General features: G+C 45.7%; 1 protein-coding gene across 1 annotated transcript in view; it reads right to left on the reverse strand.

Moving 5' to 3' along the window:
- Positions 1 to 25,637, reverse strand: part of LOC141111274 (indolethylamine N-methyltransferase-like) — a 60,001-nt gene extending 34,364 nt beyond the window's left edge. Inside the window, exons 1-2 of the mRNA XM_073603418.1 lie at positions 25,424 to 25,637; positions 23,563 to 23,770 (exon numbers count right to left, since the gene is read on the reverse strand). Coding sequence (XP_073459519.1) covers positions 23,563 to 23,770; positions 25,424 to 25,574 — 359 coding nt within the window. The 5' untranslated portion in view covers positions 25,575 to 25,637. The remainder of the gene's footprint in view (positions 1 to 23,562; positions 23,771 to 25,423) is intronic.
- Positions 25,638 to 25,961: the final 324 nt, after the last annotated feature.

Consider the following 25,961-nt stretch of genomic DNA (forward strand, 5'->3'; position numbering starts at 1 on the left):
AAGAGGAACATTCGCCCACCCAAGAGACTAACATACTATACATTGGGCGAGTGTTCTGAAACAACAAAGATTACCAGCAAAAGGAATGTTGATGAGTCTAGCTCCTCCTCAGTCAATCTGGACAATGAGAGCCCTGTTTCACCCCTTGGCACACCTGTATCTGATACTAAAGTGAAAGTTGTGGGTACACAGAGTAGCTTTCCAACACCTGAGAACTGGTGGGAGGCTCCTGTCGGTCCTTTGCTCTCGTTTAGAGGCTAAGATGTGTAGCAGGAACAAGGTCTTACATATCTTTGGGGACCAAAGATTTAAAGCAGGGGGAGTATGTAGCGCTAACAACTTGTGTTTCTAGTCATATGTGTGTTATATAGTACATAAGTTGTGTTAGTGCCATCTTGTGGACAATTGAGAAAGTACAAGATGTTTACGTTTCATGATTAAGTGAAGTGACATGGAAGTGATTTATTGTTTACTTCGGAACTTTAGCTCTGACCCACCCACAATGCTCCTGGACAAGGTGAGAACTGAACTGCATTGTGGGAGGATATAAAAGGGTAAGGAGCGGCCATTTTAGGTCTCTTGTTCCTGGGACGCGTGGCCTGCCAGAAGGACTCTGTGGGTGTGTGTGTCCCACAGGGTTGTGGCCTACTTTGCGAAGGAGTGGAGCAGCTGCAAGGATCCTGCCATCGCATCACAGTATGCTAGGACAGCATAAGTGATCGTTCCGGAGACCCGTGGGGAGATAACCGAGGACTCCTGGTCGCTAGTGAACGGAACAGTGTGACGGCGAGGTGGTGGCTCCATACTGACTGAGAACTGCTGAAACGGAGGCATCCACCTGCTCGGATCCTGTGTGGTGAGAGGGTTAACACCCAGAAGTTTATTTAAATACTACACACACATTTAGAACTGCACAGAGTGTTGCTGGGACTGATAGTCCCACGGAACAAGTTAAGTTGGAGAACTTCACATCTGAATAGACTTCAGTATTCAAGAGCAGATGCTAGATGTTTGTTTTCTTCATATGAGAACACTTAGTCAATCTGCTGGATTACAATTGTTTTAGTGTGTTACATTACAATGCGCAACACCCAGGAGGAACCCCTTTGCGGATTACAATTATAAAAGCTAGCGAAGACTGAAGACGTCAGGACTACCTTTTCATTGCAGGGCCCTGCATTTAGTTATAAAGGATAGTGACTTTAAGGTCTAGAGCAGGGGAAGCTCCCGGGTATAGATTTATACAAATATATATATATATTATATATATATATATATATATATATATATATATATATATATATATATATTATATATATATATATATATATATATATATATATTTATTTATTTATTTATTTATGGTCATGGCCCTAAGACCGAGATAAATGTGGATCACATAAACACGCGACAAGACTTACAACATAAATAGACCTGAGGTGTGGCTTTTGGTCGTCTGGTAGGTATGGCAAGAAAAGGGGCCATACCCAAGATAAGTAATGGATGATTGTGGAGGAGAATTTGCTGAGAAGTGCTGTAAAAATGGTAATGGGAGGGAGGGTATCATGCACTGGAACTGACAAAGAGGAAGGGGAAGTGGTCAGCTTAAATACCCTCTGGGCCCCTCCCATAAACTCAGGCCAGCATACTGGCCTTCTAATTTATGGTCGTGGCCCTAAGACTGAGATAAATGTGGATCACATAAACAGGCGACAAGACTTACAACATAAATAGACCTGAGGTGTGGCTTTTGGTCGTCTGGTAGGTATGGCAAGAAAAGGGGCCATACCCAAGATAAGTAATGGATGATTGTGGAGGAGAATTTGCTGAGAAGTGCTGTAAAAAGGGGAATGGGAGGGAGGGTATCGTGCACTGGAACTGACAAAGAGGAAGGGGAAGTGGTCAGCTTAAATACCCTCCGGGCCCCTCCCATAAACTCAGGCCAGCATACTGGCCTTCTAAAATTGTTACAACACTGCACTACAGTTTTGTCAAGGGGATTTAACAATTTAAGAAGGGTGAAGAGCATAGAGGGCAGGCCCGCTTAAATCAGCAGCTCCACCGAGAGTTATTGCTACATTAGTGTAGTGCGTCCTCTGCAGAGTGTGCACCTAAAGCTACCTGAAGAAAATTAGTGATGTTCTTCTGATCCTATTAGTACAGTACCGCAGGCAGCTGCAGTATTTACAATTTAGTGTAGTGTGTCCCCTGCACAGTGTGCACCTAAAGCTACCTGGAGACAATTGCTGTTGTTGTGCACCTACCACAGGCAGGCAGCTACAGTATTTACAGTTAGTGTACTGTGTCCTCTGCACAGTGTGCACCTAAAGCTACCTGATGAAAATTAGTGGTGTTCTTCTGATCTTATTAATACCACAGGCAGACAGCTACTCTTTTTACAGTTAGTGTAGTGCGTCCTCTGCACAGTGTGCACCTAAAGCTACCTGGAGACAATTGCTGTTGTTCTGCTCCTATTAATACCACAGGCAGGCAGCTAAAGTATTTACAGTTAGTGTACTGTGTCCTCTGCACAGTGTGCACCTAAAGCTACCTGAAGAAAATTAGTGGTGTTCTTCTGATCCTATTAATACCACAGGCAGGCAGCTACAATATTTAGTTAGTGTAATGCGTCCTCTGCACAGTGTACACCTAAAGCTACCTGAAGAAAATTAGTGGTGTTCTTCTGATCCTATTAATACCACAGGCAGGCAGCCACAGTATTTACAGTTAGTGTAGTGCACCCTCTGCACAGTGTGCACCTAAAGCTACCTGAAGAAAATTAGTGGTGTTCTTCTGATCCTATTAATACCATAGGCAGGCAACTACAGTATTTACAGTTCGTGTACTGTGTCCTCTGCACAGTGTGCACCTAAAGCTACCTGAATAAAATTGGTGGTGTTCTTCTGATCCTATTAATATCACAGGTAGGCAGCTACAGTATTTAAAATTAGTGTAGTGCGTCCTCTGCACAGTGTGCACCTAAAGCTACCTGGAAACAATTGCTGTTGTTCTGCTCCTATTAATACCACAGGCAGGCAGCTACAGTATTTACAGTTAGTGTACTGTGTCCTCTGCACAGTGTGCACCTAAACTACCTGAATAAAATTGGTGGTGTTCTTCTGATCCTATATTAATACCACAGGCAGTCAGCTACAGTATTTACAGTTAAGGTTCTGTGTCCTCTGCACAGTGTGCACCTAAAGCTACCTTAAGAAAATTAGTAGTGTTCTTCTGATCCTATTAATACCACAGGCAGACAGCTATAGTATTTACAGTTAGTGTAGTGCGTCCTCTGCACAGTGTGCACCTAAAGCTACCTGGAGACAAATGCTGTTGTTCTGCTCCTATTAATACCACAGGCAGGCAGCTACAGTATTTCCAGTTAGTGTACTGTGTCCTCTGCACAGTGTGCACCTAAAGCTACCTGATGAAAATTAGTGGTGTTCTTCTGATCCTATTAATACCACAGACAGGCAGCTACAGTATTTACAGTTAGTGTAGTGCGTCCGCTGCACAGTGTGCACCTAAAGCTACCTGAAGAAAATTGGTGGTGTTCTTCTGATCCTATATTAATACCACAGGCAGGCAGCTACAGTATTTACAGTTAGTGTACTGTGTCCTCTGCACAGTGTGCACCTAAAGCTACCTGAATAAAATTGGTGGTGTTCTTCTGATCCTATTAATATTACAGGCAGGCAGTTACAGTATTTACAGTTAGTGTACTGCATACTCTGCACAGTGTGCACCTAAAGCTACCTGAAGGCAATTGCTGTTGTTCTGTTCCTATTAATACCACAGGCAGGCAGTTACAGTATTTACAGTTAGTGTACTGCATCCTCTGCACAGTGTGCACCAAAATCTACCTGAAGACAAGTGCTGGTGTTCTCATACTAATAATACTACAGGCAGGCAGTTGATTCTGCTAGCTGCAGTATCAGTATATATATACATCCCTGCTTTGTGCAGCTACATCTCACTGCAGGCCATTAGTATGTCTGGAAGGCCAACAAGGAGAGGCAGACAGTCACAAGCCAATAAAAGAAGGAAGCAGGCTCTGTGTCTAGAGGAAACAGTGCTGGTCGTAGAGACGGTGCATCCTCATCAGCACATGGCTGTGGGACACGCTTGTCCTTTTTTTCGGCAGCTGGCCGTGTTGTGCAACAACATGCGGAAGACTTGGTAGAGTGGATGACCAAGCCGTCCTCATCCTCCTCATCCTCTCTCACCCAGGCTCAGGGTACTTTGTCTGGCAAAGCAGCTGCCAACGCTGCCTCTTCCCTCGGCTCAATGGCATCAGTCACTCCTTCCCTAGCCCCACGATGTCCTCCTGAGGAGTCCCCCGAACTGTTTGACCACAGTGTTGGGTACATGCTCCAGGAGGATGCCCAGCATTTTGAAGGCTCAGATTATGGTACCCAGCTAGAGTAAGGCAGTAACATGAGCCCAGAGAGAGGGGGTGCCCAAGAAGGACAGCAATCTGGCAGTCATGTTTTTTTTTTTTTTTTCTTTTTAGCCTATGGCGTGCAAAACACACCCCAAGAACTTCACCCGGTGCATAAAAAATGTGCACACACATAGAGAGTGCTCACAAAAAAGTGCCACGGGTACACAGACGTGCCAATTCCCTGATCCCCCGGGGCATTAGGCTCCTGCGGGGACAAAGGTACTTACAATGGTCTATCCGGCCGAAACCAGACAGACCCCGTTCTCTGGAGGGCCTGCCGAGACAGGACCCACCCAAGTACTAGGTGGGGCTCCCCCGAAGGGAGACCCCATGAGAGAGGGCGAACTAAGCCAAAAGGCCATGTCCACCCCCTCCCAAGACGTTCAGGGCTGGCCCGAGGACCCGCATCCTTACTAGTCAAACGTGCAAAAACGTGTAAGACAAAACGTGACAAACATAGGGTTTCAATCAAAAAATAAATAAAAAGTGGGGGAAGGGATCATGAAGAGGAGAGTGAAAGAAGTGGCCATTGTGGAACACTCCGTGTCTAGAGGCAACAGTGCTGGTAGTGGACACGGTGCATCCCCATCAGCACATGGCCATGGGACACGCTTGGCCTTTTTTTCGGCAGCTGGCCGTGTTGAGCCGCAACATGCGGAAGACTTGGTCGAGTGGATGACCAAGCCGTCCTCATCCTCCTCATCCTCTCTCACCCAGGCTCAGGGTACTTTGTCTGGCAAAGCAGCTGCCAACGCGGCCTCTTCCCTCGGCTCAATGGCATCAGTGACTCCTTCCCTAGCCCCACCATGTCCTCCTGAGGAGTCCCTCGAAATGTTTGACCACAGTGTTGGGTACATGCTCCAGAAGGATGCCCAGCGTTTTGAAGGCTCTGATGATGATACTGACCTAGATGAAGGCAGTAACGTGAGCACGGACAGAGGGGGTGCCCAAGAAGGACAGCAATCTGGCAGTCATGTTTCCCCAGCTGCAGCATACTGCCAGCTTTGCTCCAGTGATGAGGAGGGAGGGGATGATGAGGTCACTGACTCCACGTAGGTGCCTGATAGGAGAGAGGAGGAGGGGGAGGAAGAGGCAGATCACCAACGAGGCAGGATGCCCTCCAGGGGCCAGCTTAAGGGTAGCACACCAACTGCATCAAACCGCAGAGCTCCGCATATGCAGGGCGCTGCTGTCTCTGCGTGTTATTCCAAAAGTTCTTTGGTGTGGGCCTTTTTTGAGACGAGTGCATCAGATCCCACCACTGCTATTTGCAACATATGTCTCAAGCGTATCTCGCGCGGCCAAAATATCTCGCGTACCTAAAAGACCCACACCAAAGAACAAAGAGGACCTCTCCTTGCTCCTCATCAGCTGGGATCTCCAACCCCACTATACCTTCAGACGTGCACTGAGAGGAATGAACGTGTAGAATTAGCTGTGTCACAGCCAAGTACTTGGGGGCAATCTGCTATCGGTACACCGACGTCAGATTGTACCAGGCAAATTTCCCTACCCCAGCTGCTGCACCGCCGAAAGAAGTTCGCTCCCAGCCATCCACATGCCCAGCGGTTGAATGCTAGCTTGGCTAAATTGCTAGCACTTCAACTGCTACCTTTTCAGTTGGTAGACTCTGCCCCCTTCCGTGAGTTTGTGGAATGTGCGGTTCCTCAGTGGCAGGTTCCCAAACGCCACTTTTTCTCACGGAAGGCAATTCCGGCTCTCTACCGGCATGTGAAAGGCAATGTCTTGGCCTCGCTGGACAGGGCGGTCAGTGGTAATGTGCATATTACCGCTGACTCATGGTCTTGCAGCGCAGCACATGCAGCAGATGGCCATCAATGAGTACCTGTGTGGGGCATGATCAGGGATGCATGCGCTGTCCTATCACCATTTGAGGAGGCCACGAGGATGGTGAGCAGTGACAGTGCATGCATCAGTGACACTGTCCCCCTTGTCCACCTGTTGGAGCACATGCTGCGTGGAATAATGGACAGGGCACTTGAGGCAGAACAGAGGCAGAAAGAGGAGGACTTCCTTAGCTCTCAAGGCCCCCTTTATCCAGACAGTGTTCCTGCGTGCCCGCCGATCACACAGGAAGAGGACGAGGAGGAGGAGGAAGAAGAGGATTGTGTCAGCATGGAGGTGGAGCCTGGCACTCAGCATCAGCAGCAGTCTTTAAGGGATCATTTACAGTCCCAAGAAGCCCATGGACTTGTACGTGGCTGGGAGGAGGTGGCTGCGGATCATGTCGTCCTTAGTAGACATGTGCACACTGAAATATTTCGTTTCGGAATTTCGTTTTCGTCCGAAAAATAAATGTATTTAGTTACTCCTGAAATTCATTTTTATTTATCTCGTTTTTCGTTAAAAATTGCATTCGTCCGAAAATCCAAATTAAGGTTGAATCTGTCATTGAAGGCTTATGGTGTCTGTCGAATGTGCAAAGAAGATTCGACGGAGCAGCTAAACTGTACAACGCCGTATAGTTTACTTGCTCCGTCGAATCTTCTTAGAACTTTCAACAGACACCATAAGCCAAAGTACGTGTGTACTTAGTTCTAGCTATTTTACTGCTCCTCCTCTTTGGTTACAATCAGCCAATAACATTCATCATCATCATTATTTTTATTTATCTTTTCTCCCCTACGTCGAATCTTTTTTCCCCTACGTTGAATCTTTTCTCCCCTACGCAGTTCTAGCTATTTTACTGCTCCTCCTCTTTGGTTACAATCAGCCAATAACATTCATCATCATCATTATTTTTATTTATCTTTTCTCCCCTACGTCGAATCTTTTCTCCCCTACGTCGAATCTTTCCTCCCCTACGTCGAATCTTTTCTCTCTACGTTGAATCTTTTCTCTCTGTGTAGAATAATCTTGGACTAATAGAGCTAAGCTTAGGCACATTCGACCACAGGTTTGATGGACAAAGACTGTTATTGTCATCATCATGTCGAATCTCCTATCTATATCGAACTGTTGTAGCAACGAAAACGAAAATAAAGCATTTGTTTATGTCGGATCTTTCGTTTTTCGGACTCTGCATTTTCGTTATCGTTTTAACGATAACCTGAAATACCTGAAATTCGGACGAAAATGCATTCGGACGAAAACGAATGCACATGTCTAGTCCTTAGTGACCCAGAGGACTCCGGACCGAATGCCTCAGCAAACCTACACTGCATGGCCTCCCTGATCCAGCAAAGCCTACGGAAGGATCCTCGTATTCGTGGTATCAAGGAGAGGGATCAATACTGGCTGGCAACCCTCCTTGATCCACGTTACAAGGGTAAGGTTGCGGACCTTATCTTGCCGTCGCAGAGGGAGCAGAGGATGAAAAATCTTCGGGAGGCCTTGCTGAAAGGTCTGTGCAACGCGTTCCCAGAGACTGGGAGGTTACAAACTCCTGTTCCTGGACAACGTGTTGCTGAGGCTTCGGTCAGTCAAAGAAGGAGCGGTGGAGAAGGTGGCCGTCTGAACGATGCGTTCAGACAATTTTTTAGTCCGCAGTCCCAAGGTATGATCAGTTCCAGCAACCATCGCCAGCGTCTGATTCACATGATGCAGGATTACCTAGGGGCAAGATCAGACTTGGACACCTTTCCCACCGAAAATCCTCTGGGTTACTGTGTCTTGAGGATGGATCACTGGCCAGAGCATGCACAGTATGCAATTGAGCTACTGGCCTGTCCTGCATCCAGCGTTCTTTCGGAACGCACATTCAGTGCTGCTGGAGGCTTTGTAACCGATCACAGGGTGCATCTGTCCACCGAATCGGTCGATCGGTTGATCTTCATAAAAATGAATCAGTCTTGGATCACCAGCTACCAAGCACGTGATGCTGATGTAACCGAATATTTTTTTTTAATGTGAGATCTGTTCAAGTCTGCCTATGCTGAGTGACTATCCGGTTATGCTGAGTGACAATCCTCTTCCTCCTCAATTTTAATGCTGATGATAGCTTTTAAGAACATTTTTGGTTCTGGGCAACGGCACCAGTGGCTAAGGCCCAATTTTTCTGCCCGTTTAACAGGTGCGTGTAGTTACAATTTTTGATGCAATACTTTGCAGCAGGTCTCATACCTGCGCTCCAACTATAGTATCTGTGAGGGGTTGCAGTGTTGTGGCACCAGCACCAGTGCCCAAGGCCCACATTTTCAGCCCCTGTTCAACAGGGACATGTAATTAAAATTCTTGATCTAATATTTCACAGTAGGGCCCATTCCTGGGCCCAGCAAGAGTAACTGTGAGGGCTTACAGTGTTGTGGCAACACCACCACCACCACCAAAGGCCCAATTTTTCTGCCCCTGTTCAACAGGTGCATGTAACTACAATTCTTGATATAATATTTCACAGCAGGGCCCGTTCCAGCGCCCACCAAGAGTAACTGTGAGGACTTACAGTGTTGTGGCACCAGCACCACCACCACCACCAAAGGCCCAATTTTTCTACCACTGTTCAACAATGGCATGTAATTACAATTCTTGATCTACTATTTCACAGCAGGGCCCATTCCTGCGCCCACCAAGAGTAACTGTGAGGGCTTACAGTGTTGTGGCAACACCAACACCTAAGGCCCCAATTTCTGCAGAGTATATAGGGCAGGCCCCTACTTTTAAACATCCAACTTACAAACGACTCCTACTTGCAAACGGAAGGAGACAACAGGAAATCTACCCCTAGGGGGGGCGTGACCGGAAGCTGCCCTGCATGGAAGCCTGAGCGCTTAGCTCTCCACCAGCCCACAGCTACAAGGCCTTTTAGGGGGATTTCTAACACCTGTATATGGGTGGAAGCAGAAAGAGATCCTCCAAACCTAGGGGATCATCCCAGCCACCTTCCGGCTCCTCAGCGACCCTTCATGGGTACTTTAAGCCACCCTCCATGTCTGACGACGGACAGGACAAGATGGCGCCGGCGGCATCTTCCTCCTACACGAGGCCGCCGCTCCAGCCGAGCTCAACATCGCCATCACCTCATCAGAGCGCATCGGCTACGGATCAAGAGGCAGGCGGACTGCGATGTCAGGGATCCCGAGCGGTGAGTCCGTCTCTACCCCACGTATTACAGGGGAAGCCTCTGAACAATCCCTGGGACACAACGCCAGGCCTCACTGCAGCCTTATATACGCAGTGCTCCAAGGCCTTCTCGCGGCTACTGCGCACGGCCTCGGACCCGGTCCTGTCCCTGGGAGGAACTGTATCCCCGACCCCCTCTCTGCAATCCACTGACTTTCCACCACTACCAGACCCAGAGGGGGTCTGGGGACTAGGAATCAGGTCAGAGGCGCAGCATGGAGGACATACCCCTCAGCAAATGTGCTTACTACCCCCTGACTCCCCTCAGCCGCAAAGACCAGCCTGCCACAGTGCCTCCAGATCCGCAGAGCGGGGTACAGGCCAGACACTGTCATATGCCCAGGTGGTCAACTCCCCGAATTTGGCCCCTATGGAGGTTCAGGCCTGTGGCCTTCCCTCTCCTACACAGATGCCCCTCTGGGGGAGCTCGCAGGACCCCCAAATGCAGCCCTGGGAGCCACGGAGACCTGCACCTCCCCCTGTCTTTCAAAGAGCACCCACTCCACCACAACAACCTCAGTATCGCATGGGGGATGACCCACGATCTCAGCAAACCCCCCATGGCAGGAGTATCTCCAAGCCATTCCTACCAAAGAGGACTTTAAACTCCTGATTGAGGAAGTCAAATCTGCTTGCCGAGCGGAAATTCAAACAATCCATGTCAACCTTAAACATCTTTCGGAGCGAGTAGAGATGGCAGAGAAAGAAATTCAAGAGACAAAGCTAGCCGTACATCGCACCCAGTTACAGGGGGCTGACCACCACCTAATGCTTTGGAATATGCAGCGCCATATTGAGGACTTGGACAATAGGGGGCGCAGAAATAATATCCGAGTCAGGGGCCTACCGGAGTCAGAGGGTCCTGAGGACTTACACGAAACCCTACAAGCCTTATTCAATGATCTCTTGGGGGGGGACCCCAAACAAACCCATAGAAATGGACCGTGCACAACGAGCTCTACGCCCTAAGGGGCCTGCCTCCAGACCCCGCGATGTTATATGCAGAGTCCATTCCTTCCCTTTAAAGGAAGACATCATGCGAAAAGCCCGCATTTCCAAGAAGGTGGTCTTTGAAAATGCACAAATTCAGCTGTTCCCAGATCTATCTTGGATCACCCTGCAGAAAGGAAGACTCCTTCAACCTCTACTCAGTTCACTGGAAGAGAACAATATAATTTACCACTGGGGATTTCCTTTTAGCTTGACAGCTCATCGACAGGGAAAAGCAGCAGTGCTACGCTTCCCAGAAGACTTGAACAACTTCTGTGACATCTTGGAGATCCCCGCTCCACGTCTGCCTGATTGGGACTTAGTGGACTTGCCAACGCCGCCTCCAACGGTCTGGCAGAAGATCCCCCCAACTAAATGTCCCAGAGACCGGGACTCTCCCCGAGGATCCACCAAATCTAAGAAAAGCTGACTGCCATAATTGTTTCTCCTGCCCCACTCATCAACCATATTTGCACTCCCCCTAGGCCCCCCCCAGCCTGTTTATTTGTTTTGAACATTGAACATAGTTGCAATCTCGAAACACCCAATACGAGGACAATATGCGACCGGTCTAAACTATGTGGCATGTTCACCAATGCCAGGAGCATGGCGGACAAGATGGGTGAACTAGAGATACTGTTGTACAAGGAGGATTTGGATTTTGTGGGAATTTCAGAGACCTGGTTCAACAGCTCTCATGATTGGCTGGCAAACATTCAAGGGTATACCCTATACCGCAAGGATAGAGAGGGTAAAAAAGGGGGAGGGGTATGCCTATACATCAAGAATAATGTACAAGCAAATGTGAGAGATGACATCACTGAGGGAGCTAGAGAGGAGGTGGAATCCTTATGGGTAGAGCTCCAAAGGGATGAAGCTGAGAGGAAAATAATACTAGGAGTATGCTATAGGCCCCCTAACCTGAGGGAGGAAGTGGAGACGGATCTCCTATCACAAATTGGATTAGCAGCAAGGATGGGAAGTGTTATCATAATGGGGGATTTTAATTATCCAGACATAGACTGGGCGGAGGGAACCGCGCATTCATTTAAGGCTCGCCAGTTCCTTAATGTCTTGCAGGACAATTTTATGGGTCAGATGGTAGAAGTACCAACTAGAAATAAAACATTACTGGATCTACTGATTACCAACAATACAGACCTGATCACGGATGTGGAAATACGGGGCAATTTAGGTAACAGCGATCACAGGTCAATTAGTTTCAGTATAAATCACACAAATAGGAAACATAAAGGGAACACAAAGACACTGAATTTCAAAAGAGCCAACTTCCCTAAACTACAAACCTTGCTAAAAGGCATAAATTGGGATAAAATATTAGGAACAAAGAATACGGAGGAGAGATGGGTTTGCTTTAAGAGCATATTGAATAAGGGAATTAGCTAATGTATCTCATTGGGTAATAAATTTAAAACAAAAATCCTGGATGGCTTAACTCCAATGTAAAAATGCATATAAAAGCAAAGGAGAAGGCCTTCAAAAAATACGAGGTTAAGGGATCATCCTCAGCATTCAGACTTTATAAAGAATGCAACAAGAAATGTAAGGGTGCAATTAGGACGGCTAAGATAGAACATGAAAGACACATAGCGGAGAAGAGCAAAAAAGATCCCAAGAATTTCTTTAAGTATGTAAACAGTAAAAAAGGGAGGACAGACCATATTGGCCCCATAAAGAATGAGGAAGGACATCTGGTTACAAAGGATGGGGAGATGGCGAAGGTATTGAATTTATTCTTTTCCTCAGTCTTCACGAGTGAATCGGGGGGCTTCAGTAACCAAAACTGCAGTGTTTATCCTCATGATACAACACAGGAAGCACCTCCATGGTTAACAGAGGACAGAATTAAAATTAGACTTGAGAAACTTAACATTAATAAATCACCGGGACCAGATGGCTTGCATCCGAGGGTACTTAGGGAACTCAGTCAAGTGATTGCCAGACCGTTGTTCCTAATTTTTACAGACAGTCTACTGACTGGAATGGTACCAGCTGATTGGAGAAAAGCCAATGTAGCACCAATATTTAAAAAGGGCCCAAAATACATCCCTGGGAATTACAGACCAGTTAGCCTAACATCAATAGTATGTAAACTCTTGGAGGGGATGATAAGGGACTATATACAAGATTTTAGTAATACGAACGGTATCATTAGCAGTAATCAGCATGGATTCATGAAGAATCGTTCTTGCCAAACCAATCTATTAACCTTCTATGAGGAGGTGAGTTGCCATCTAGATAAAGGAAGGCCCGTAGACGTGGTGTATCTGGATTTTGCAAAAGCATTTGACACAGTTCCCCATAAACGGTTACTGTACAAAATAATGTTGGTGGGCGACTACATGGCAAATGAGGTTCAATGTAGAAAAATGTAAAATAATGCATTTGGGTGGCAAAAATATGAATGCAATCTATACACTGGGGGGAGAACCTCTGGGGGAATCTAGGATGGAAAAGGACCTGGGGGTCCTAGTAGATGATAGGCTCAGCAATGGCATGCAATGCCAAGCTGCTGCTAACAAAGCAAACAGAATATTGGCATGCATTAAAAGGGGGATCAACGCCAGAGATAAAACGATAATTCTCCCACTCTACAAGGCTCTGGTCCGGCCGCACCTGGAGTATGCTGTCCAGTTCTGGGCACCAGTCCTCAGGAAGGATGTACTGGAAATGGAGCGAGTACAAAGAAGGGCAACAAAGATAATAAAGGGTCTGGAGGATCTTAGTTATGAGGAAAGCTTGCGAGCACTGAACTTATTCTCTCTGGAGAAGAGACGCTTGAGAGGGGATATGATTTCAATTTACAAATACTGTACTGGTGACCCCACAATAGGGATAAAACTTTTTTGCAGAAGAGAGTTTAATAAGACTCGTGGCCACTCATTACAATTAGAAGAAAAGAGGTTTAACCTTAAACTACGTAGAGGGTTCTTTACTGTAAGAGCGGCAAGGATGTGGAATTCCCTTCCACAGGAGGTGGTCTCAGCAGGGAGCATTGATAGCTTCAAGAAACTATTAGATAATCACCTGAATGACCGCAACATACAGGGATATACAATGTAATACTGACACATAATCACACACATAGGTTGGACTTGATGGACTTGTGTCTTTTTTCAACCTCACCTACTATGTAACTATGTAACTATGTAACATTGGGCACCCCCTGATGGAGACTTGACAGTGGTAGTTTTTTTTCTGGTCATTAGTCCCCCTATAGGTTTAACCTACCAAAGTTCCCCTTTGTCACCTTGTTTAGATATCTTGAACACTGTTGACTGTGTTTAAAGCGGTTCTCTATGTTCCCCTGCTCTGGGCCATTGTTGGGGGCTCTGATCGGGGTAACCTACTGGAACTTAATAGACCCCGGGCGGTATAGACTGCCCGGAATTTCATCGCAAAGTTTACTTTTCTTCTCATACCTTTCCCCCCCACCCCCCTGTTTTCCCTGGCTCGCCATTGGATCGGGAAGGTCACCTGGACGCATTCCATCTATGGGCCTCCTCTTTGCTGGGACGTGGTAGCGGTCTCGCGGCTGGATAAGCTAAGTAATCTTGAGCGCACATACACCAGTGACCATGGTTAAGTTTATGTCACTTAATTTTCACGGGTTGAACTCAAACAGGAAAAGGCATCTGGCATTGAGAGAGCTCAGGCATTCTGGGGCGGACGTAGTCCTGTTGCAGGAAACACATTTTAACAAGGGAGATGCCTTTACCTTTGCATCTAGACAATACCCCCAAGTTTACCAAGCACATAGCCCCCGCAAAAGAGCAGGAGTGGCTATTCTATTTAAGCGTGGTTCCCCATTTAAATGCTCCGAGTCCTTTGTAGATCCGAGGAGACACTACATAATTCTACGAGGCCAGTGGCAAATGCAGGTGGTCACTATCTGTACCCTCTATGCCCCTAATACCCATCAGATACACTTTCTATCCAAGGTACTTGCACGTTTGTTTAGATCTCCCAATGACTATTTGATAATCGGTGGGGACTTTAATCTATCCCACTCAGTAGGTCTAGATCGACACGTGATTAACCCCACAGCCCCACAGACCCGCGCCGCCCGAGATTTCAAATTATTTCGTCAAATAAATAGGCGTCATGCCTTATTTGATGCATGGTGGGCCTTACACCCGGGGGATAGACAATATAATTTTTTTTCAGCCCCTCACCGTATGCACTCCCGGATAGACTACTACTTTGTCAACAATGCCACTCTTCACGCCACGAAGACAGCTCAGATCTTACCTATCTCCTGGTCTGATCATGCACCTGTTATTATGTCCCTAGATATAGGTAACCCTATTCGTAAACCATGCAACTGGCAATTAAATAATTTCCTCCTTAAACATACCCCATCTAAATTGGAATTAGAATCAACATTGCAGAATTACTTTCTGGAAAATGACACCTCTGATATAACCCTCTCCACCTTCTGGGAGGCGCACAAGGCAGTCCTTAGGGGGAGGTGTATTGCGGTCTCCTCGGCCATGAAGAAAAATGCAATAGCGTCTAAAATTCAAGCTGAGAGAGATCTCAGAGCCCTAGAACTCCAATTACAAACCTTGCCATCCATACATCTCCTTTAAAAAGTTGTCTGTTTACGTACCACCCTCCGAGACCTAGCAATGGGCCATATAGAGAAAGCACTTCTTCGGTTAAAACAAACTTACTATGATAAAGGCAACAAAGCCCATTCCCTCCTAGCGCGCAAGCTGTCGGAACGCTCTCACATGTCCACCCCCCAACAAATCAAGGATAGACAGGGAGCACTCTTAACATACCCTCAAGATATAGCTCGGGCTTTTAGTGAATTCTACACAACCCTGTATAATGACCCTGAGATCCCTCAGGATCCTCTTTCTCCTGATCTGACCACTCGCATGCGACAATATCTAGAGGAAAGCGGACTTCCCAAACTGCAGGGATCAGACCTACTTTCCCTCAATGCCCCTATCACAGAAGAAGAACTGACAGCCACCATCAAAATTTTGCCCTCACATAAGTCTCCCGGCCCAGACGGTCTCCCATATGAATATTTCAAGACATTTCTCCCGATTCTTTTACCCCATATGTGTAAGCTGTTTAATGCCTTTTTCCAGAAAACTACTATTCCCCCGGACATGCAGAGGTGATTCCTCACGTTGGTCCCCAAGCCTGACAAGGATCCTTCACTATGTGCCAGTTACAGGCCAATCGTGCTCCTAAACTCTGATTTAAAATTTTTTACTAAGCTCCTTTCGATGCGATTGAACCTGATACTCCCTTCTTTAATACACAAGGATCAGGTGGGCTTTGTCCCCCTGCGTCAGGCGGGGGATAACACGAGACGGATTATTGACCTTATAGACGTGGCGAACAGGGACAAGCTGGAAGCGTTAGTTCTCGGACTGGACGCAGAAAAGGCTTTTGACCGCCTTGGTTGGCCTTTCCTGTTCGCCACGTTGAACTGCATGGGATTTCGGGGCCCTTTTCTGCAGGATATTAGACACCTATATACTAATCCCACATCTCAGGTCAAGACCCCTTTTACCCTGTCGCCTGCATTCCCAATTGTGAATGGGACCTGCAGCCAAATCTGAAGCGTTACCTATTAACGTCCCAACATCAGAGACTCACCATCTACAGCAATGCTTCCCATACCACTGGAAGACAATATCCCTGAAACATCTAGGAGTACAGATTACTCCCTTCTGCTCTACCCTATATTGAGCCAATTACCCCCCCCTCTTCAGATCTATAAGGGATCTCCTGCAAAAATGGAAGGCCCACCATATCTCCCTTCTAGGGAGGGTGGCCTCTGTTAAAAAGACCATCCTACCCAAGCTCCTTTATCTCTTCCAAACACTTCCCATCCTGATACCACATGCGGAACTGCAGAAACTCCAGGCAGATTTAATTCGTTTTGTCTGGAATTATAAAAGGCACAGAATATCACACTCGGTCCTCACATCAGCGCGCTCAGAGGGTGGGTTGTCATTTCCTAACCTACATAAATACTATGAAGCTACCCAATTGCGGGCCCTGGCCTCCTGGTTTCCCCAACGTTTTTACAACAGATGGACAGAAAATGAAAAAATATGGATGGCACCTGTCCACCCAAATAGTATGCTCTGGAATGCAAAGGTGGAGGTGGACTCAGCCCAGCTTTTGGGTCCCATGCTCCACCTCAGATCACTCTGGCGTAAACTATCTCGAGTTCATAAGCTATGTTCAGAGAGGTCACTCCTCACGTCTTTTCTATATAATCCCAGAATGCCTGCAGGCCTTATGCATCAGATGTCTTTCCCGTGGGCGACAAGGGATTTGTTCCACTATGGTCACCTGGTGCATTCCTGTACGCGCAGATTGCTATCATTTACAGATCTTCAAGAAAAATTTGACCTACCCCGGCATGTATTCTATGGGTACCTGCAGATTAGACATTATGCTCAATCATTTGCTCTGAACTTACAATTTTCGGCTCCTACTCCATTTGAGTGTTTAATGTTGGAGGGTACAGCAAGACGAGGGTTAATCTCAGACATTTACCGGGTACTAAATTCCCATTGCTTCACAACCCAGGGTAAACATGCATATATGCTCCAATGGGAGAGAGTATTGGGGGAGGAAATCCCAGAAACCACCTGGCGGACAATCTGGTCTCAGGAAGCTAAGAGTTCCCTTTGTACACTCTATAAGGAGAAAGCTTATAAAATTTTGTTTTTCTGGTACTTGACACCAGATGTCCTCCGCGCTATTTACCCCACTAGCTCGGATAGATGTTGGAGGTGTATGAGAGACAGAGGGACCTTATACCATATCTATTGGACATGTCCTAAAATAGTCCCCTTCTGGACCGAGACGCAACTACTATTGAGCCGTCTGTTAGGTGTGCAGGTGCCCATGGATCCAAGGTTGTTTCTTCTTGGAGTGTCTGGGCTACATATATCTTGGCACTCCGGGAAATTGCTCCGACATGTCCTTACAGCCGCGAGATGTATTATTGCCCTACACTGGAAAAGACGAGACCCTCCCACTCAAACAGACCTATACACCAGAATAAAAGATATAGAGCTGATGGAAAAAATGACGGCTAGACTACAAGATAGATTGGAGGCACATGATAAGATCTGGGAAGAGTGGCATAGACGTGAAGACCCGCCATGAGCCGTTGGGAGAGCCTCCCCTTCCCCTCCACCCCTCCACTACCCTACCCCTCTTTTCTTCTTTCCTCTTCTGTTCTTTTTTTCCCCTTTCCTCCTTGGGCTATGTTCAGGTCAAAACTGAGACCTGTTTGTTGACTACTAAGTGTTACCTGGAATTCACTATGAAGATACTGTACTTGGCTGCTCTTCTTTTAATGCTTAATACCTATCAGCAAGGCCACTGGCCAGTTGTAACCAGTGTATTAGACCCTCATTGTCTTTTGTACTTATTTACGTATATGTTTAATAAAAACTGTTATTTGAAAAAGAAATCTACCCCTAGGAAGGGAAATTTTTTTCTGTAAGAGTTAATATGGGAAAAACATGTCTCCTCTCCACTGATGCTTTATCACCAATCCTTGTTTCACTGAAAACCACAAATTTTCAAAAAACATTTGTCATTGGGACAGAAAGTGAGGTGAAATCTTCTGAAGAGGTGGGTGCACAGACAGCAAAACAAATGTTACAGGGGTGATAACAATTCCCTATGTTTTCCAAAAAGCTTAAAAATAGATTTTTTGGCTGGAGCTACACTTTAAAAATGTACCAGTTCAAAATTACAAACAGATTCTACTTAACAACAAACCTACAGTCCCCGTCTTGTTTGCACCGCCTGTATACTGCTGTTCAGAGTATATAGGGCCTGGGGGCCCCACGCCTTTCCTTTTTTTAATTTGGGTGCGGGGTTCCCCTTAATATCCATACAAGACCCAAAGGGCCTGGTAATGGACTGGGGGGGTTACCCATGCCATTTGCCTCACTCATTTTCATCCATATTGCCGGGACCCGACATTACATTAAAGCCTCAAGCAGTTTTAAATGACTTTTATTCCTTTACAAATGTCATTTTGTGCAGGGACTGTTCTAAGCACGGGAAACACGCGCCACTTTACAGGCATACTATAGACACCCCCCAGGTACGATATTTAAAGAAATATTTCATTAAAATCACTGCTCCCGAAAAAACGTCCGTTTTTAAAACTTTTTTTTGCATTGATACATGTCCCCTGGGGCAGGACCAGGGTCCTCAAACCCTTTTTAGAACAATAACTTGCATATTAGCCTTTAAAATTAGCATTTTTGATTTTGAACGTTCGAGTCCCATAGACTTTAATGGGGTTCTAAAGTTTGCACGAATTTTCGGTCCGTTCGCAGGTTCTGGTGTGAACTGAACCGGGGGGTGTTCGGCTCATCCCTAGCCGGGGATAGGCCCAAACTCTGGCCTAGCAGCCCGGACAGCACAACACACGTCCACCCAGAAAGCCGTCCAGGTGGCACCGAAACCCCGAACACCTGACCCCACCCAAACAAATAGGCTCTCCCAGAAGGCCAAGGGACCCAAGAAGATCCCTGCCCATTGGCTGAGACACCTTAATCCATTCCCAATCCGTCCTTGCAATGCCCTTGTCTTATCTAATGTCACCAGATACGCGTCCATCTAGTGACAGAAGAGAGAAGTGCAGCAATTCCAGACTTAGGGTGAACTCAATTAATTCCTAACAATTGGCCAAGGCCAATACACCTGACAGGTATATTTAGGAGCAACCCTGCCTAGACATCAGAGTGCTACACTGGAAAACACATCCCCTAATTTCTGATCAAATACAAATAAACATGATTTTATTTTATATCTGCTCTATACTATATCTATTAGGGGTGCAACGGATCGTCACCGATCCATGATCCGAACGGGTCAACCTGTTCGGAGCGGCTTCGGCCTAGCTCCGGCCATCTTGGTAAACCCGGCGGCGGCGGCGAACTGCGCTCTGATGTAATCACCCCTCTGGCCGATGTAACGACATATTCGGCGACCCATCGCAGTTTGCTACAGAAGTGACGTCCCGTCGCCGCCATCTTGCTACACCCCACGTTCGTCCACAGTAAGGATACACTAAGGGGGAAAGCGGACATGTTGTTACACCCACCGGAGTTTTGCATTTTACACGTATTTATAACAGTAAAGTCAGTTTATATAGTGAAATACAGGACTTACAACTCCGTCTGACTACTTAGATCTTGAATTTTAAAAGCAGCGTCAGCCCTGCTCATCTCACAGGTTTGATAATCTGACAGAAGTTCACTGCTTTTAAAATTCAACATGAGTGGGGGAGATGTCTATTACAGTGGGAGAGATTGTGGACATTACAGTGAGTGGGGGAGATGTCTTTTACAGTGGGAGAGATGTCCATTACAGTGGGGGAGATGACATGGATATTACAGTGGGGGATATGACGTGGATATTACAGTGGGGGAGATGACGTGGATATTACAGTGGGGGAGATGACGTGGGTATTACAGTGGGGACATGACGTGGATATTACAGCAGTGGGGGAGATTGTGGATATTACAGTGGGGAGATTGTGGATATTACAGTGGGGAGATTGTGGATATTACAGTGGGGAGATTTTTTTTTTGCTGATCCGAAAAATGATCCGATCCGTGACTCTGATCCGAGGAATGATCCGAACCATGAGTGTTTTGATCCGTTGCACCCATAATATCTATCAATTTTAGGATTTAAAAAAAAAGCAGAACTCAAGATACAAATAAAAAGATGAATAGCATGTTAAAAGATAAAATAATAAAATAATACAACCAGATTTTTCTGCAATATTCACCTTCAGTCCAGAGATATCCCCCATAGTACCATTTTTCTGCCACTTGATGTCCTCAGTCTGATGGCCGGGATCATTGAATCCACTTCCTCTTAGCCCAGGTTGTCCTGGACCCTCCCCACTCTGTGACTGGACAGTGATATGAGAAGCAGCACAGTGATGGTCTTGTCTCTCTGTCACTCTGCTCCTTCCTTCTATCACCACATGAACATGTGCTGCTTTTTCCTCTCACACTCCAGTCCTGTAGTACAGAGACTGCAAGAGGCGGATAACAGGTTGGATTCAGGTACACTGTTTGCATTTAAAATGATTACAGAGCTCCGTTAATCTGAGTCTTTTATATCTGCCTAGAATTCAGTTTTAATATATATATAAAATACATCTCGTTATAGAAAATTATTATTACCTTTCTCTTTTTATATGCATAAATATTCACCTTATTCATCCAGTCAATGAGACTCAGCTGATCACAGATCGGAGTAAGGGGCCGATCCCAGCTCCTTACCACGTGATCAGCTGTCAGCCAATGACAGCTGATCACGTAATGTAAACAGAAGCAAGTAATAGACTTTTCCTTCTCGCGCTGACAGCGTGAGGAGAAAAAAAAGCCGATTACCGGCTTCTGTAAACGGGACATCGGTCACTCACACAGAGGGGCACTGCCGCCGCATCAGTGCCCACCAGTGCCACCTACCAGTGCCCATAAGTACTGCAAAGCAGTGCCCACCAGTGCCCACTAGTACCACCTATCTGTGTCTACCAGTGCTGCCAATCAGTGTCCACCAGTGCTGCCAATCAGTGCCCACCGGTTTGCATCATCAGTGCCACCTATCAGTGTTGCCTATCAGTGTCAGCTACCAGTGTCTATCAGTGCCACCTATCAGTGCCACCTTTCAGTGCCACGTATCAGTGCCCATCAGTGCCACCTATCAGTGCCTCCTGATCAGTGCCCACCAGTGCAACCTATCAGTGCCCATCAGTGCAACCTATCAGTGCCAATCAGTGCAGCCTATCATTGCCCATAAGTGCAGCCTCATCAGCGCACATCAATAAAGGAGAAAAATGACCTGTTTGCAAAATTTTATAACAAACTATGAAACCCCAGTAGTGATTAAATACCACCAAAAGAAAGCTCTATTTGTGTGAAAAAAAATGACAAAAATGTCATATGGGTACAGTGTTGCATGACCACGCAATTGTCATTCAAAGTGCAACAGCGCTGAAAGCTGAACATTGGCCTGGGCAGGAAGGGGGTTTAAAGTGGAGTTCCACCCAAAAGTGGAACTTCCACTCATCAGATTCCTCCCCCCCTCCGGTGACACAGTTGGCACCTTTCGGGGGGGAGGGGGGTACAGATACCTGTATATTACAGGTATCTGTACCCACTTCCGGCATAGATAGCTGCAGAATCTGCGGTTATTTACGCCACTTCCTGCTCCCTCCCCGCTGCCTGCTGGGAAACACACGGGTCCCAGAAGCAGCAGGGACCATCCGTATTGCGCTGCGCGACTCGCGCATGCGCAGTAGGGAACCGGGAAGTGAAGCCGCACGGCTTCACTTCCTGATTCCCTTACCGAAGATGGAGGCGGCAGCACCCGAGGACGGAGAGACGCTTCGGCCTCAGGTGCCAACATCGCGGGCGCCCTGGACAGGTAAGTGTCCATGTTTTAAAAGTCAGCAGCTGCAGTATTTGTAGCTGCTGACTTTTAAAAATTTTTTTTTCGGCAGCGCTCCGCTTTAAGTTCCCAGTAAGCAAGTGGTTAATGAGCAATTACAGTAAGTACAAGATCTCTGTACTTTTCTCTTCTACATGTTAATGAGCCAATACCAGCTGGTTATGCAACACAGGCCGGCTGGGATTTTTTAATACACCTCCCTTATCAAAGGGCCAAAAGTGACCACCAAAAAAAGTACCCCTATTGACTTCAAAGCATTTGAAATCCTTTGTCTGCATTGATGACACCCAAGCTGATGTCTATCAGAAAAACTAGAGAGACCTGGAACTGCTCAACTCCAAGGAGTGACTGATCTAAGTTATATATATAAATTACAGATTGAGCTATTGAAGTAGAAGTCCAATCAAAGACTCTCTAAACTTCAACCTGCTCCCACCTCCATTCTAAGCCCTATCTTAACTGCCCTGTAAAGGAAAGATGTCTATACATACCTATTCTGAAGGTGCTCTGGTCCAGTCACATGATCTTCCTAGCAGCCGGCTTCCATGGAGAGGAGAGATTGCCAACAACGGCTGCAGTACCTGGGTGGTGACATCACCCATAGGCCTCACGGTAGAGGAAAATGGTCTGGTTGTCATATGATCGGCTTCCAGAGCCGGCTTCAGTGTATTGGAGGGACAACTGACTAAGGGTACCCCAAAGTAAGCCTACAGGTTACGAGTAATCACTGTTCAAGGTTGGTCTCCATCTGTACCACCTTCACTGCATACTACCAGGTGCTGACCCTATTCATTACGGGCTTCACAGTAGGGGAAAAGGGTCTGGTCAGCCACACAGCCGATAAAATCACATTAATTTAGATATTCCAAATAGGCACTCCACAATGTACAATCAAGGGAAAATTGAACACCAGCTAGTGCTATTTTCCCTCAATTGTACATTGTGGAGAGTCTATTTCGGAATATGTCTAAATTAAGGTGATTTTATCAGATGTGTGGCCGACCAGACCCTTTTCCTCTACTGTGAAGCCTGTAATGGACAGGGCCGGCACCTGGTAGTGTGCACTTGAGGTGGTACAGGTGGAGACCAACCTTGAGCAGTGATTACTCTTCACCCATAGGCTTACTATGGGGCATCCGTAGTCGGTTTGGACTTTAGGGCCCTCAGAATAGGTAAGCATAGACATCCTTTCTTTACAGAGTAGTTGGTATAGGGCTTAGAATGGGGGGTGAGAGCAGGGTTATGTTTAGATTTGACTGGACTTCTACTTTAAACAATGTGAATAGGCTTTTTCAACGCAGTAGATAAGGAGAGCCCAGAATAAAAACATTATAAAGAGCTGAGAGCTCCATCTTCTGGATGAAAATATAGATTTGAACTTTTCAAATACAATATTTCAAAGTTACCTGACTAAAAACATGAAAAAAAAAAAGTTTGTATTTTAACCAACTTAATAAATTAAATATACTAAAAAATAATAGAAGTTGCCTTTAAAGAAACAATCTTCTGTAACCTAAAATGCAAAAATCAGAAAGGGGACAAGTCACCTCGTTCCTTCTAACTCAGCTGCGGCTGATGATGTATGCGACCAATCATATGCTCCGGTACGGTCATGTAGCCATCTGCTCAGTTCCATAATACATTTCTCTTGGAATTTTAATAGGACTATTTTTTTGAAGGAATTGGAGGCGGAATAAAGAAGGTGAATGAAGGAACCAAGGCTGATGTCAATCAAAAATGTACCCTCAACTCGACCTGGAGGAATATTAGAGATTCAGATGTTATCTTACCCGAAACTAATTTCACTGCCAAAAAAGAGATTTCACATTTTCATAACATTTGGCATTTAATGACGCTGCTAGATGAAAATAGCTTTACAAAATCCCAACCAATATATAATATGGCTCTGGGATTTCCTGCTAGGCCAGCCATTATATGTCACATTATCCTCCATATATGAAAGCACCAGATGAGCAAGGAGCTGAGAGAGAGAGAGAGAGAGAGAGAGAGAGAGAGAGAGAGAGAGGGGGAGTAAGGAGAGTTTAAAGAGGTCAGAGTGCCATTTGCAGAGAAACAGTCACTTTGCTCTACATCTGTTCTAATCATTTAGGCTCCATTCACACTTGTGCAACTTCAAAATTGTGTGATCTCCACTGCAACTTTACAGTGTGACTTGATGCAACTTTTATGCCACGAGTGCGACTTTGTGCCTTTGGCTTAGACCATGTGACTGTGTGTACTCTACAAAGTCGCACACACATGTATATGATGCAGGTGCAACTTTCATGCGACTTTTGAGGGTTTACATTGAAGTCTATGGGCCTCAGGTTGCATGAAAATCTGACCAAAGTAGTACAGGAACTACTTTAAAGTCGCTGTGACTTTAAAGCCTCATGCACACAGGGCGTTAAAAAAAAACAAGCTGCAAAGCCAGTACCAACATCAGGAAAAACGCGCTTTTACAAGTGTTTTGCATTGGCGTTAATGGTGTTAATGCGCACAGAGTTCCACTTTACATCAGAGTTTGCAGGATTCCCCCTTACATGCTACGTTAGCGTTTAGCATCGTTTCTCTGCCCTCTTCTATTTTCCACTCCCAAATCCAATTACTACAGCTTAAAAACGCTTGACACGGATTAATGCTGTATACAGCATTAACATGCATTTAGCCATGTCAGGCGTTTTTACAGCTGTAACGCTGCTGCCTAAAAGCGCACTGGCCTGGGGTTTTTTTGCAGCTTGAAAATGCCCCTGCCACTAAAAGCTCCTAAAAGCCTATGTGGACACATAGAATAACATGGAAAGACGTTTTAAATCTGTAAAAAAAAAAACGCATGATGCTCCTAAAAGCAGCAGGAAAAACACCCTGTGTGCATGAGTCTTAAGTCACACAAATATGAACAGTACTCATTGGAAAACATGGGGTGCAACTTGTCATGTGACTTTGGGGTCCAAAGTTGCATGACAAGTCGTACAAGTGTAAACTGGGGCTTAAAGATAGAAAACAAATATGATAATGTTTGTGAATTGACCTTTTGCAAGCAAATACATAAAAAGTGATAATATAATGACTAATGCCGCATACACACGGTCGGACTTTCCGACGGGAAATGTTCGATGTGAGCTTGTTGTCAGAAAGTCCGATCGTGTGTATGCTCCATCGAACATTTGCTGTCGGAATTGCCGGCCACAAATGTTTGAGAGCAGCTTCTCAAATTTTCCGACAACTTCACTTGTTGTTGGCCAACAATTGTGTGCCGTTAGTTTGCAAGACAAGATCCCGGCACACGCCCTTCGGACAAAAGTCTGACGCTCTGTTGGCCAACAATCCGATCATGTGTACGAGGCTTTAGATTTATTAACAACATTAGTCTTTTTTGTTAAAAACATCAATCTATGCTGTACATACCGGTGCTGAACTGATAGTGAATCATCCCCATTGGAAATTTTAAAAAATCCTCTGCAAAGGCCATGTCCTCCTTATTAGAGAAATATAAATCCAGAAAACTTCTGGAATCCATTCCATGTACATGATAGAGTTTATGTGTTGTGGAATCCATGGTCCTGCAATGCTGAACTTCACCTCTTTGATTTCTGCTTTCAACTAAGCTTTAATGTTTGAGTTATATTTATATTCTTTTGAAATAAGGTGGTTATATTTTATTGTAATATAATTATAAATATATTTATAAGGCAGTCATGGGAATAGTGCTGACTGAGGTATGATTGCCATCTGAGTTTGCAAAGGTTTAACCACTTTAAGACCAGGCTTTTTTTTACATTTGTTGTTTTCAAGTAAAAATCTGTATTTTTTTGCTGGGAAATTACTTAGAACACCCAAATATTATACAGTGGGGAAAATCATTATTTGATTCCCTGCTTATTTTGTAAGTTTGCCCACTTACAAAGAAATGAAGGGTCTATATTTTTTTCTCATAGGTGTATTT

This window comes from Aquarana catesbeiana, linkage group LG10 (genome assembly GCF_042186555.1).
Source record: "Aquarana catesbeiana isolate 2022-GZ linkage group LG10, ASM4218655v1, whole genome shotgun sequence".
NCBI lineage: Eukaryota > Metazoa > Chordata > Amphibia > Anura > Ranidae > Aquarana > Aquarana catesbeiana.